The sequence below is a fragment of the Petaurus breviceps genome, unplaced genomic scaffold (assembly GCF_028583685.1).
Source record: "Petaurus breviceps papuanus isolate PSGF00001 unplaced genomic scaffold, PetGlider_PUasm1.0 90845, whole genome shotgun sequence".
Classification (NCBI taxonomy): Eukaryota; Metazoa; Chordata; class Mammalia; order Diprotodontia; family Petauridae; genus Petaurus; species Petaurus breviceps.
The window spans coordinates 2670390-2684086 of record NW_027187359.1 but is presented as its reverse complement, the minus strand read 5'-3'; the positions used below and the strand labels follow the sequence as shown (position 1 = coordinate 2684086).

Here is a 13697-nt window from a genome sequence, read left to right as displayed (position 1 = left end):
CTAGACTATGGCAAACAAGACATGCTACTGAACAGAAGGCAGAAAAATCAAATGTGTGTCCTGACTAGTGGCTGGCACCAACACGACTGGGAGGTAGGAGTGATTTCAAGAAGACTTTCCTGAATGTGTCAATTCTGTTCCAAATTTCTCTTCCCCTTCCCCTATGTCAGCATCACTTTCAGTTCCATATGATGGGGAAGAATACCAGCACCATTTAAAATTTTCTGGTTCTTGCTGGTGACTTTGAGATGGTCATGCTATTAAATTGGACCTGGCTATGCAATATTGACAGAGAATGGAGAAAGAAATGACAAGAGATCCAAGACTTTTATAATACAGAGCCTGGATAGAAGCCCCACTTCGAGGGGCAAGGCTGGTCGCCTCACAGGCCTAATCCAGGCACCTACAGGCAATCCTGAAGATCTTCATCTTTTGCTAGGATATATTCTCTTTCCTACTTTCAGCCTGACAGATTACCTCCATTCTACTTTCAACCTTTTCAAACTACATCATAACTATCACCATCATCTTTATGACCAGAGAAGCATCTCTTTACTTTGACCTCTTTTATTTGACCAAATGTTATATTTCTCCTACAGAAATGTGACTCAAAACCTGGTGACTAGAATGTGTCAGCGAATATCAAAACTGCTGTGAAGTGTATTCGTCAAACCCTTTTTTCCCCACGTCTTCAAAAGGAGTCAAAAGAATGCTTAAAAGTTTACAAGGTCATGGGAATTAGAGATCATCTTGTTGAACCCCCTCATTTTACAAATGAGGAAATTGAGGCCCAGAGAGACTAAGTGGCTTCCCCAAGGTCACAAGAGTTAAGCAGCAGAACTAATATTCACAGCCTGAGTCACTGAATTTCAACTCCAGGGCTGGCACGAACCACTGAGAGGCAGTATTCCTGGACTCTACTACTGCCTTGCTGGTTGGCTCTGACTGAGCTGGGACAAGAAACCAGTCTTGAGAATTCCCACGCTGGGGTTATGTCCACTAGACAGGCTGCCTCTTTTGTTTAATGGGTAGTTGGCTTTCCCAAGTAGGCATCTTGGTAGCTGATAATTACCAACAATACATTATGATTGTTACTGTCATAACTGTATGACATTTCTATAGCCAAGAGCATCTAATGGGAAAAGCTGAGTCTTCATCCTCATATAAGACTCTTTATCGTATGAACTCCAAAGAAGGTGGGGGAAGAGGTAGATTGTGAGGCTAGGAAGGACTCCCCAGCACCCGCAGTCACTTGGACCGTTCTAAGATTATTTTCCTTCTACTCTGCATCCATTGTACATGTCCCTATTTATATGCTGTCTTCCCAGTGAGTATGGAAGCTCCTTTAAGGCAGGTGACGTTTTTACATTTTTGCTTTGCTTTCTATCACCGGCACTTAGCAGAGGAGCTAGCATACAGGAAGTATTTCTTAAATGCTTGCTGATTTCCTGAAGCAGCTAAGGAAAAGGAAAGAGCACTGGACCTGGAATCATGAAGACTCAAGTTCAAATTTGACTTCAGACACTTACTAGCGATGAGATCCTGAGCAAGTCACTTAATCTCTCTCTGCCTCAAATTTTTCAGCTGTAAAATAGGGATAATAAGAGCATCTACCTCACAGGGCTACTGCAAGGATCAGATGAGATCATATTTGTAAAGAGATTAGCACAAGGTCTGACATATGATATTAATAAATATCTGCTTTCTTCCCTCCTGGGTGATTAAAAAGGATATGCAGGCAGGAGAGAGCCGAATGACTTGACCAGAGCTGCACAGCCATAAGACAGGAGTAAGTGAATCAAGAAACATTTCTTACGCACTTACTGTTGGCCAGGTTCTAAGTGCTGGAGATATCCCGAGAAAGGGCAAAAACACGGTCCCTGCCCTCAAGGAGTTTACTAACAGGTGAGACAATATGCAAACAACTATGTACATGAAAGATACATAAAGAGTAGACAGAGGAAAAGCATTCATAGGAGGGGGAAACTAGGAAAGGCCTTCTGCAGAAGACAGGATTTGACCTGAGTCCTGAAGGAGGCCAGGGAGGCCAGTAGATGAAGGTGAGACAGAAGAGTATACCAGACCTGGGGGATAGTCACTGGAAAGTTACAGAGTCTGGAGATGGAGTGTCTTGTTGAGGGACAGATCTGGATCCAGCACAGTAAGCTCATCAAGTATTTCAAGGGGAATAAAGTGTAAGAAGTCTGGAAAGGGAGGAAGGGGACAGGATCTGAAAGGTTTTATTATTTTTAAATTTTAATTTAAAAAATTTTTGTTCCATTTTAAGTTCCTGTCGCGCTCCCTCCTTCACTCTTACTCTTTGAAGCTTGACGCCATTTGACAGACTCTTTTTCTCTCTCTCTCATGTTCCACACTTCCTTTCCTTGGAGCTCTGTTTCCTTGCCCTTCTGAGCAGAATGTTGAGTAAACTAATCAAGAATTGGGTGGGAAAAAGAATACTGCTCCAGCAAAGGTAAACAGGAACAAATGGGGTAGATGGGCTGAGTGGCATTTTGTTTTACCTGAATATTGTGTGAACTGAAAAGTTCAAGTTATACTATTTAAGAAGCCCTAGAGAAGGCGCCATTTGACACAGATTTATAAATATATGTAAAAACCTCATGATATATATTTCTATTTGTCAGTTCTTTCTCTAGAGATGGATAGCATCTTCCTTCATAGGTCCTTCATACTTGATTTGAGTATTTATAGTACTAAAAGTCGGTTGCTCACAATTATACTTTGAATGCTATTGCTGTTACTTGTATACGACGTTCTCTTGGTTCTGCTCACTTCACTTTCCATTATTTCATGCTGGGTGAAAGCCTTTAAATGCCAAACAGAATATTTTATATTTAATCCTGGAGGTAACAGGAAGCCACTGGAGTTTGAGTGGGGAGATGACATGGTCAGAAGTGTTTGAAAGAAATTGAGAGAAGTAGAAGTCTCTAGCAGAAGTTTTAATTTACCATGGAACTAGGGACAGGATACTGGTTGGTTTTCTCAGAGGTGAATGTAGCCGAAGTGGGATAAATCTATGGCAAAATGTAAGTGAGAGCATAGCCTTCAGAGCTAGGGAAAGCTGACATTTTTTACCAAGTAGGGTCACTTTAGGTTAATATCATGGCTATGCTGGCCTCGGTTTCCCCATCTGCACCATGGGGAGAAGCCAAACCCTTTGAGCTTTCAGGATGAAAGGCTCTTCAGTGGCAGAGAACATGGCTACCCGTAAAACTGTGTTAATGACGCCACTCACTCTCTGGCTAGTGAGGAGTCTAGTGTTCTTTGAAGATGAAACATGCTCGACCCTAATGAGGAGTCAGCTGTAGTAGAATTAAGACTGGGCGCCAGCTTCCAATGAGCTCTATCATAGACCACTAATCAGGCCCCACCCTGCCTGAGTAACATAGGGACGAGGGCTTCTTAAATAGTATAACTTGAACTTTTCAGTTCACACAATATTCAGGTAAAATAAAATGCCACTCAGCCCATCTACCCCATTTGTTCCCGTTTACCTTTGCTGGAGCAGTGTTCTTTTTCACACCTGATTCTTGATTACTTTACTGAACATTCTGCCCAGAAGGGGAAGGAAACAGAGCTCCAAGGAAAGGAAATGTGGAACATGAGGGAGAGAAAAAGAGTTTGTCAAATGGCATCAAGATTCCACCAGGAACGTCATTCAGAACCCCCTCTTACTCTGCCCTATAGAATCTCCTCTGTCCCCCTCTTAGGTACTCCAGCACTTTAAACTCTGTGCTTATGTGCACCAAGCCAAGTTTGCAAGCCCATTCTGATTCTGGTGTGAATACAACAGGCTGCTTTCTAAAATGGTGGCTATTCAACATGAGGAACTCTTATAGCATCCTCTACATGCAACGGAAATGGTTCCCAAAATAACCAATGTTCCCTCTTATTTCTCATAACCTTTTGGTCTTTTAAGTGGATATATCCTACTGTCAAAAAGGCACTGACAGTCAGTAAAGCTAAAAATGACAACCTGCTGAGTTGGAGATGGCATTAGCTAAGATGGGCAAGGTTCTGCTCACCTATAGGTGGCATCTATGGGTGGCTGCTGAGGTGCATGGTGGTGGTACTTTATGAATCTTCATTATATACTTTTTCTTCCTTTTTCTCCCCCTACCTTCCTCCTTCTTCTACCATTCCCATTTTGTTATAGTTTAGGCCTGTCTCCCAACAAGCATTGCTCATCCATGCTCATGGCATCCAGGATTAAAAAGGCTGTTTATACATGAACTAAAAGCTAACTTCACCCATTTTGGGGAAAAGAACTACCTTTGTCCTCAATTACTGGTTCTGCTTTTTTAGAAACTCCAGCACAAGCCAGGAGCTATAATAAACAAGTGGGTCTGGTTTGTAGATAATACTTGAAAAAGCAGAAGAAGGAATAGAGGCAGCTGTGACCCTCTTGGGAAGCAGCAACCTCAGAAATGTGCTGAATATTAGGAAGAACTGAAAGATAATCTTCTCCCAGTTTTCCCAGAGAAGAAGCATACACTAGGAATTATCACATCTTCTTAATGGTCCTACCTTCATTAAGTAATTAATTCCTTTATCTGATTTGCAAAAAGATGCCCAAAGGCTGAACCTTTGGATGAATTGACATTAACCTCCGAGAAGATTCTCTGAACCCGCTGCCTACCTAAATTTCGAAGAAATAAAAGGGCCAAGGTCTTCAAGCTTCTGTGTTAGGAAGCCAAAGGGCCAGATCTAGCTTGACTCCAGCCCATGGAAGAGTCTTGGCTCTTTAGGAATGAAAAAGATGGGGTCCAGACACCCAGGGATTTGATTCCTTCAGTCTTCAAAAGGTAAAGCAAGTATCTACATCCCCTTACATTTCAATGACAAAACCACTGTCTCCTTAGCTTTTCATTCCACCCCTGGCCAGAGCTTCTACCGCTATATGAAGCAACTCAGCTTCACCCAACTCTCTAGAGCTTAGTTTAAGACTAACCAGAAAATCATCAAGGAAAACAAAGCCATGTCAAGCTCTGAAACACACAGTAATTCACATGTATGGTGTCAGGGATACATTCAACACTCGAGTCTCCATACCCAGTATACACTACATTGCCTGTCAGTGTCTCTGTGAGGGGGTGTGTACAAAGGTACTAATTACAGGCTATAGAGCAGATAATTAGCACCTCCTCTTAATAGGGGAGGCAACCTGTTGGTATCTGCCCTGGAATTGCCTCAGGGGGTTTTTTTATGTTTTTTTTTTTTTTTAATTTTTTGGTGAGGGACAAAGGATGGAGAGTAATGGAGACACACTGTACCATACAGCCTTACTACAGGTCTTGGATACTGAGGACGTGAAAAGGGCTCACCTCTTGATCTAGTTCTGTGTTGACTTTCAGCTCTTGCTTCTGGTTTTGGAAGGCTGGTGAGCAGGCAGTCAAGTGCTGCCCTAAGGAAGATGGTTTCATGAGTCCCAGGAGATGGTACAGCAAGGACAGCTGCAAAGAAGAGGAGGAGGAGGGTGCATCATGGATGTGGTTCTTAGGGATATGCACTGAGGAGTTTAGGAATCCTAGCAGAAGTCCGCAAGCAAGCAGCTTCTTTCTTCTTTTTTTTAGAAACTTAAAATGGCTTTCTTTAAGCTTTAGGAATCTAATACGTTACCAGGGACAGCAGCACAAGCTTGGAATCAGAATTAGGTTCAAGTCTTAGACTTAGAGTTAAATGGCTGCCTGACCCTAGTTAAGTCCCATTCTCTCCCAGTCTCAGTTTCCTCAGATAAAAACAAGGAGTAAGGACAGTGTGGCACGGTGAATGAGCAATGGACTTGGAGGCAGGAGACCTGGATTCAAATCCTGCCTCAGATACTTATCTGTGTGACCATAGGCAAGTCACTCAAAAAGTCTCTGGGCCTCGATTTCTTTGTCTGTAAAATGATCTTAAAAAATAAAATCAATTAATTAAATGGGAATGATAATACTTACCTAGTAGAGAAACATGGTGTAAATCCTAAAGTGCTATACAAATGTGAGATATCAAAGAAACAGTGTGGCATAGTGCAGAGAAGTCTAGATTGAGAAACAGAGAACATACCTTTGAATCCCAACCCTGCCTCTCTGTTCTTGGGCAAGCTGTTTAACTTCTTTAGGTCTCAGTTTACTCTAAATTTACTCTAAGAGTCTAAGAACGCAGATATAAATCTTATCTCAAACCCAGGGGGGTTCTAATACTATATAAGTAAAGGCAGAGAGTCTAGAACAACAAGGTCTGGGGAGAGGGTCTCTGCCTCCTTTCTATTCTGTTTTCCTCTAAATTCTACATTCAAAAAAGCCAAGTCATAAGGACACATGAGAGAACACACTCTATCTTAGTACTAGGGTAGAAGGTGTCAGACAGCATCTAAGTATATAATCTAACCATTAGTGTAAACGCCTAGAGGCATGCAGCCTGGAGCTTACAAACTGACAGGTGATAAGTTCACTTGGGCAGCCTCTCCTAGTGGGAACCCATGATCTCCTTGGGCTGAAAACTGGAAGAGGCTGACTAATTTCTCGGAAGTTAGCTTCTTAGTGTCTGCAAAAGCAGACAATGAGGCTCTTGCTTCTCAGACATTATATGAGACGGAGAGAGGGAGGAGCAAATGGGCATATAGGAGAGGAGAGATTGTCAAGTCCGCAAATGCAGCTCTTTGGGGAGAAAGGGGGGAGTGGGCACGGTTGGTGTAGGTATTCATATATTTACCAATCTCCTCCACCTCAGAAACTTGAACCCAAACTACCTGTTCACACCATATCCATATGGTTGCTCATGATTTAGAGTACCACCTTTCCTCAAGTCCAGTTCCCCTGCTCACCCCAAAGCCCCTCTTCTCAAGTACACCTGGCTGCTTCATCATGATTCAACATGACTCACTAGCCAGACACTCAACTCAGCACCTATCTACCAGATTGCAGGTTTAAACAGCCAAAGTCTCCAGGCTGCTAGAGATGAAATGGTGGCTAGGTGCCAGGCTCATCTCCCTCTTCCTTCCCCCCCCACCCCAGGTCTGTGGCCCTAGTTTTAGAGAAATGGTGCTGTGTTCTTTAGCAAACCATCTATCTTCAGTCAGGGAGAGAAAGAGGAGGGAGAACAAGGGAGAGCTGACTGGCCATGGAAGCTTGGACATAAAGTTGACCTGGCTCTGCACTCAAACCACTGAAGTCTCAGTCCCTTGGCAGGCTCTTAGAAATCCTGGGAGTAATTTCTAAAATACCCCTGTCCATTCAATTCTTACAACTGCACAAGTGTTCGATTTTGCCTTTTAAGACAAAGAGATATAAAGGATAGGGAGTCATACTATTACATTTACACAACCCAAACAAATAAAACATTGCTTTGGCATCATGGTCATCAATATTATCTCCTTTTGGCTTTGCCCTGTGCTAAGTCTGTTTTGCTCTCTAAACAGCCCTAAGCTTCACAAGCCCAGGGGATGGGGGATGGGCAGATGGCACATATTCACAGGCGCCTCACTCGTTCCCATTTTCTTCTTCTTGCTTAGTTAAAGCAGCTTCAATCAGATCATCTCACCAAGCTGCTTCTCCCTGTTATTTGCTATTGTACTTGCTGATTGCTTATTCTTTTTATATTTCCGGGCTGTGGGTATAGCACTAGAAAGCTCAACTAGGGATGAATCAGTTAAGAAATAACCTTACACACAGACACAGACACACACACCACACACCTGCAGTAAGCTTGGGAGCTTGATATAAGGGCTTATTTTGGTTCTGACAGGTACTGATAGAGTTAGGATACAGACTGTAAACTGCCTGAAGTTGTGAGACATCATGCCAAATATTCAGCCATGAAGAGCAAACAACTCACATCAGGAATCAAATAATTACTCAAGAAAGGAGGCCTCCCTTGGCTGGGTTATTTTTTTCTATTCTATTGTATTCTAAAGTAAGGAAGAAGAGTTTGTTTATTGTAGCTCCCCAATGGTGGAATGATCCCAAGGTGGCATCAGTACTAATGCTTGACTTTTCCTAGATAGAATGATTGTTTGCATTCTCATACCTCAACAACATGGCTATTTGATACAAAATATCACTTAATACTTGAGATTAATTCAATCTTCCAATTCTTTTTAAAATTCAGTTTTGGTTTACTTTCAGTTCTGAATTCTCCCTCTTTCTTTCTCTTCTATTACATCTTCTACCCAATGAGAAGTCAAGAAAAACAAAGCTCATTACATATATGTATAATCATGCAAAATAAATTCCTACCTTAGCTATGCCCTAAAATAAATAAATAAAAGCAAAAAAGAGGGAACAAAATATGCTTTATTTTCCATCCCGGGTCCATCCAGCCTCTTTTTGGAGGTAGATAGTATGTTTTATCATGAGTCCTTTGAAATTGTAGTTGGTCACTGTCTTGATGGTCTGCCAAAGTTTGTTATCTTCACAATATTGCTATTATTACATAAACTGTTTTCCTAGTTCTATTCACTTCATTTGGCATCAGTTCATACAAATCTTCCTAGGTTTTTCTGAATCCTTCCCTTCATTACTTTTTATAGCATAGTAGTATTCTATCACATTCATCTACCATAACTTGTTCAGCCATTCCCTAACTGATGAACATTTGATTAACTCTTTATCTAAATTTCTCCCAATGCCACAAAACCTGCTCTTACTTACCTCCTCTTCTACTTCATTCAGTTCATTAGTAACTTCCTATTTATACTGGATTCTCTTCTCATGCTAAATCATATGGATTCAACCACTTCTCTAACACTCTAGACTTTCCCCCCATCGTTGATACCTTGGATCTTATATAAGAATCATAGCATATCAAAGTTGGACGCAACCTCAGAATAATTCAATGTCTACTGCAGTAAAAAAATCCCATTTGCAACACACCTGACAAGTAGTTAGTCTTTGCTTGGAGTCACTGAGTGAAAACAAATTGACTAACTACATAAAACATCCTATTCTATCTTTAAATAACTCAACTCGTTAGAAAGTATATTCTTGTATCAAATCTAAGTCACCATCTCTTCAACTTCAAACCAGTCCTGTCTTCTAGGTCCAAGAAAAACATGAATCTCTCCCCCAAAGGATAGCCCTTAAAATAACTGAAGATAATTATCATGCTCTTCCCTTACCCCTACCCTCAAGTCTTTTCTCCTGGCTAAATATTTACAATTCTTTCACCTGGGAATCCTCAGTTTAATCCTCATATACTAAAACTTTAAAGTTTTTGACCACTCTAGATGTCCTCCTCAAGATACTCTCCAGTTTAACAATAACCTTCCCAAAATGTGGAGCCCATGACTAACACAATGATCTAGACATGGTCTAACCAGCAAGCCCTTCCTTAGTCCTAGACACGATGAATTTTTTTTTTTTTTTGCCTTTTGGAGGGCAATTGAGGTTAAGTAACTTGCCCAAGGTTACACGACTAGTTTTTTTGTGTGGGTGTTAAGTATCTGAGGCCAGAACAAAACTCGGCTCCTCCTGACTCCAGGGACGGCATTTTACTCACTGCACCACCTAGCCACCCCACAATGAATTTCTTAATGTGGACTAAGAGTGCATTAGGTTTTCTGGTTGCCACACAACATCACTAATTCAGCTTATAGTCTACTAAAACCTCATGAAGAAATGGAGCCCCACAGGATTGTTGAAGAGTTAAGTTTAGTTCCTTTCTTAAAAAAAAAAAAAGAAAGGAAGATAATAGAGATGGCAAGCTCTTGGTCAGTGACCTAAACCTTGATTTCTGGAAAAATTCTAAACATATTGTTAAAGGATGGTTAACAAGCATGCAGAAAAGTCAGCAGTGATGACAAATAGCCAACAAGAACAGTTCATGCCAGACTAAGCTCATTTCCCCCCCCTTTTTTTTTGGCCTTTTTGGAGGGCAATTGGGGTTAAGTAACTTGCCCAAGGTCACACAGCTAGTTTTTTTGTGTGTGGGTGTTAAGTGTCTGAGGCCAGAACCGAACTTGGGTCCTCCTGACTCCTGGGCCGGCACTTTACTCACTGCACCACCTAGCCACCCCTCATTTCCCTTTTTTGACAGAGTTATTAGTCTGGTAGTTCAAAGGAATATAGGCATACTTTCACTAAATTCTATCAGAACATTTGACCAAGTCTCCCATGCTATTCTTATAGACAAGACAGAAAACTGTGAACTAGACAGGAAGAAGACCCACAAATATTTGAGTAGCTGAACCCAAAGAGTAGTATTTAATGGTTCAACATGACCTTGGAAGGAAGAGAGAACTTCTTTAGTTCAAGGATTTTTGCTTATGCTGTTTAAAGTTTTGCTTTTTTTTTTTTTTTATCAAAGACATGGATAAAGGAATAGGTTTGATGTTCATCAAGTTTGGAGATGTTCATCAAGTTTTGCAGAAAACTGGGAGGGAAACTTGGCAAGGTTGCAAAGTGGAAAGACTACTCTCTCTAGAGTCTGTTGCTTAATATCTATGGGACAAATGACTTCAGCTCTCTGGGTGTCAGCTTCCCCATGAGGTCCCTTTCAATTCTGGGTCTATGGACCCCATGATCCTACAATCCTCCTTTGCGTTAGGATTTGAAAAGATCTTAACAAGTAAAGACATTGGGTCAAACTGAATAAGATCAAATTTAATAAGGATAAGTAAAATGTCTCATATTACACTTGGGTTCAAAAAAATTAACTGGCCAAGTACAAAATAGGGGAGGCGTGACTAGAAGCTGTTCAGCTGAAAAATAAGATCTAGTCTTGTTGGTGGACTACACGCTCCACAATGAGTCAACAGTGGGATGTGGTATCCAAAAGAAGATAATGCAAACTTAGACTGCATTAGGAGAGGCAAAGTGTCCAGGACACAGGAGATGATAGTTCTGGTACACTCTACCAGCTTAGCTTCCTGGAAGGCTCAGCCCAAGCATCCCAACTGCCTAAGGCATTTTCTTATCAGCTCCCAGGCATCTTCTCAGCCCAAATTACATTATATTTACTTTGTATATATTTTGTATTTTTGTATGTTTATACTCCCTTTGTATTTTTTTGTATAATCCATAGCATGTATACATATTATTTCTCCTCAGAACAAGATAAACTCCTGTAAAGAAAGAATAATTTTTGGTACTTGTCCAGGAGTGTGGAGCCTATGGTTAAATTTTTAGTCTGAGCATCTACACCTCAGAAATCAGCAAATGCTGCAAATCAAGGGCTTGATTTATTGTTTTGTTGATTGTCTAGACTTAAGACAGTGATGGATAAAATGGCAATGATGCAGATTAAATTTAAAAGTGTCTTGTGCATATATTTTTTTTCCCTTAGAGAGCTGGTTGTTAAACATTTACCAGCACATTCCCTGCTTGTAGCCCTTCTCCCTCCCCTCTACCCCAAAGCATTGACTTGGTATATTGTGGGTGTTTCATAGCACCTGTCTGATGATGATTCAGAGAGGCTTGTATTTCCTGCCTATAGGACATTTCTATTTGGATGTCCTGTCATTAAACTCACTTATATAAAACAAAATTGATCATAGAACAGTAGGATTGATGGAGACCTTAAAGATCTAACTCCCTTAGCTCACTGATAAAGGACAACAGCCTAGAACTTAAATGACTTACAGCTAGTGGAAGGTTGGGTCTTAATAGGACATGTGTCTTCTGATAGCCCACTGTTCTTCGTGTTACACCATGCTGTCTTTCTTCAATTTCACACCAGCTCCTTCCTATATCTATCCGTGGTATGGCTCATTCTCTTAAATCTGGGGTGGCCTCATGTGGCCTTGGGGCCACAGGTTTCCCACCCCTGTTCTAAGCTGTTCAGGCTGGAAAATTTAAAACTATTTTTGGTTTCTCATTCTTTAAAGTTTCTCCTTCTCCTGGTTTCTTCCTTTGGTTTCTTCTTCTTCAACCCCTTTATTCATTTGTTGCTAAGACCTACATTTCTTCCTTTGAAATGTCTCTTGGAACCACCTCTTCCTTTCTATTTCCATTGCCTCCAACTAGGCCAGGTCCTCATCACCCTACAAAGAGATCCCATAACAACAGTCCCCTATCTAGTTTCCCAAATTCATGCTTTTTCTCCACTATCAACCATCGTATAAATCACTGCCTAGCAAGTCTTCTTAAAATCAGGGATTTATCATGTCTCCCTTTGGATAGAGAATCTATGACTGACTATTATGTTAAGTTCAAACTCTTCTGCTTGACTTTCTTTTTAAGTAGATTTCACAATTTATTGAAGAAAGCAAACCCAGCTATATAGTTTTCTTTTTTTTTAATTCTTTTTTTAATTTTGAGTTCAAGATTTTCTCCTTCCTTCCAGCCCCTCCCCCACCCACTGGGAAGGCCTGATCACTTTCAAACTCTGCTATAATTTGACCACACTCTAGCTATCCAAGTTCCTTGAGGGTACATATAATACAATATGCTCCATCTGTACCACTCTAACGCAGAGTCGGACCCATGGTAGTTACTCTATAAATCACTAATAAGTTGTGAGTTTATTATGGCTACTCCAATGCTCATCCTCTTCCCCCCACTGTAGAATTCTTCTGTTTTCTACATTTTAAACTATTATATCTGGCACAGATTATTAGACATGAGGAGGGCATATTGATATAGCATCAAATTTCCACTCAGTTTCAATCCTAAACCTTACCTGGGCTCTCTCCTTCCAGAGAGGAAGGACCTCTGTCTGTCCCAGTAACCGGGTAATGATCACAAGGCTGAGTTGGCCTCGAAGCTGCCTGTGAGAAAAGAAAAGAAGAAAGCCTAAGCTATGTTTAGGGGCCAGAGGCAGGCAAGGATATCTGGGGAGAAAAAGAGAATGAAATATATGAGAGATAAGGCTTAGTCATCAATTTCAATGCCCAAGGATTTTCTGCAGTCAGCAATACACATAAACCAAGATGTACATTTAACATTCTTTTATTCATTCTTTCATCCATATCTCCCCTCCAGGGCTGTTCCAAACTACTGCTGATCCTGTAACTGAGGCTGATTCTTTGACCCTATTCCTCTCATTTTCCTTCGTAGCTACAACACAGTACCCCTAGCAGAACAGCTAATTCTGTGGTCACAGAGTCCTAGTCCCCTATAATAGAATTCAGAGATGCCATAGTAGAGAAGGGAGGGCAGAAAAAGGCAACATCCCCCTTCTTTCTGCCTCCAGCTGCTCTATAATTACAATTCGTTAAGCATCTCTACACACTTGTTGCTTTCTCATGAGGTACCAGATGGTAAGATCTGGCACTCACTGAAGAAGTGGTACATTCATCATTCTCTCATGACATGACCACAGCCAGTGAGGCATCCTGAGATGAGACCCAGAAGTTCAAGGACCAAATTGGAATGGCCTAGACTAGTACTCAGCTTCTCCTTTGGAGATCTGATGACCCTGGGTATCATTCATTCAATTCAGGTCAAAAGCATCCTCTATGCCCACTGCAATAAGAGTGTAAGGCAAAAGCTCTACTAGACATTATGTAAAAGCAAAATGTTACTTCTGTCTCTGTTTCATTTGTGGGCCCTTACTATTCACCATCCTGGGTATTACAGGCTCGATAACTTCTCCTGCAGGCCTTGCTGCAATTGAGAGGGCCTCAGGTAATGTAAGGACCAGATGGAATATTCTTCCTATTACAGTAAAAGCCTAGGCCCAGTGTCCAGGAAGCCAGGGTAGCCATAGCCATAATGACAGTAACACACTGAACCTCTGTGGAGCCTTTCCAGCCC

At 41.2% G+C, this 13697-nt stretch overlaps 1 protein-coding gene and 1 long non-coding RNA gene across 2 annotated transcripts in view; one reads left to right on the top strand and one right to left on the bottom strand.

Annotated features, from left to right (window-relative positions):
- Nucleotides 1-6460, top strand: part of LOC138149069 (uncharacterized) — a 6476-nt gene extending 16 nt beyond the window's left edge. The window contains exons 1-4 of the long non-coding RNA XR_011165234.1: nucleotides 1-93; nucleotides 1730-1905; nucleotides 4590-4826; nucleotides 5376-6460. The exon at nucleotides 1-93 is cut by the window's left edge and continues 16 nt beyond it. This is a non-coding gene — a long non-coding RNA (uncharacterized lncRNA). The remainder of the gene's footprint in view (nucleotides 94-1729; nucleotides 1906-4589; nucleotides 4827-5375) is intronic.
- Nucleotides 1-13697, bottom strand: part of FAM178B (family with sequence similarity 178 member B) — a 123853-nt gene that overhangs the window by 24833 nt on the left and 85323 nt on the right. The window contains 2 exon segments of the mRNA XM_069071900.1: nucleotides 5346-5474; nucleotides 12622-12709. Of these exon segments, the coding sequence (XP_068928001.1) occupies nucleotides 5346-5474; nucleotides 12622-12709 (217 nt within the window).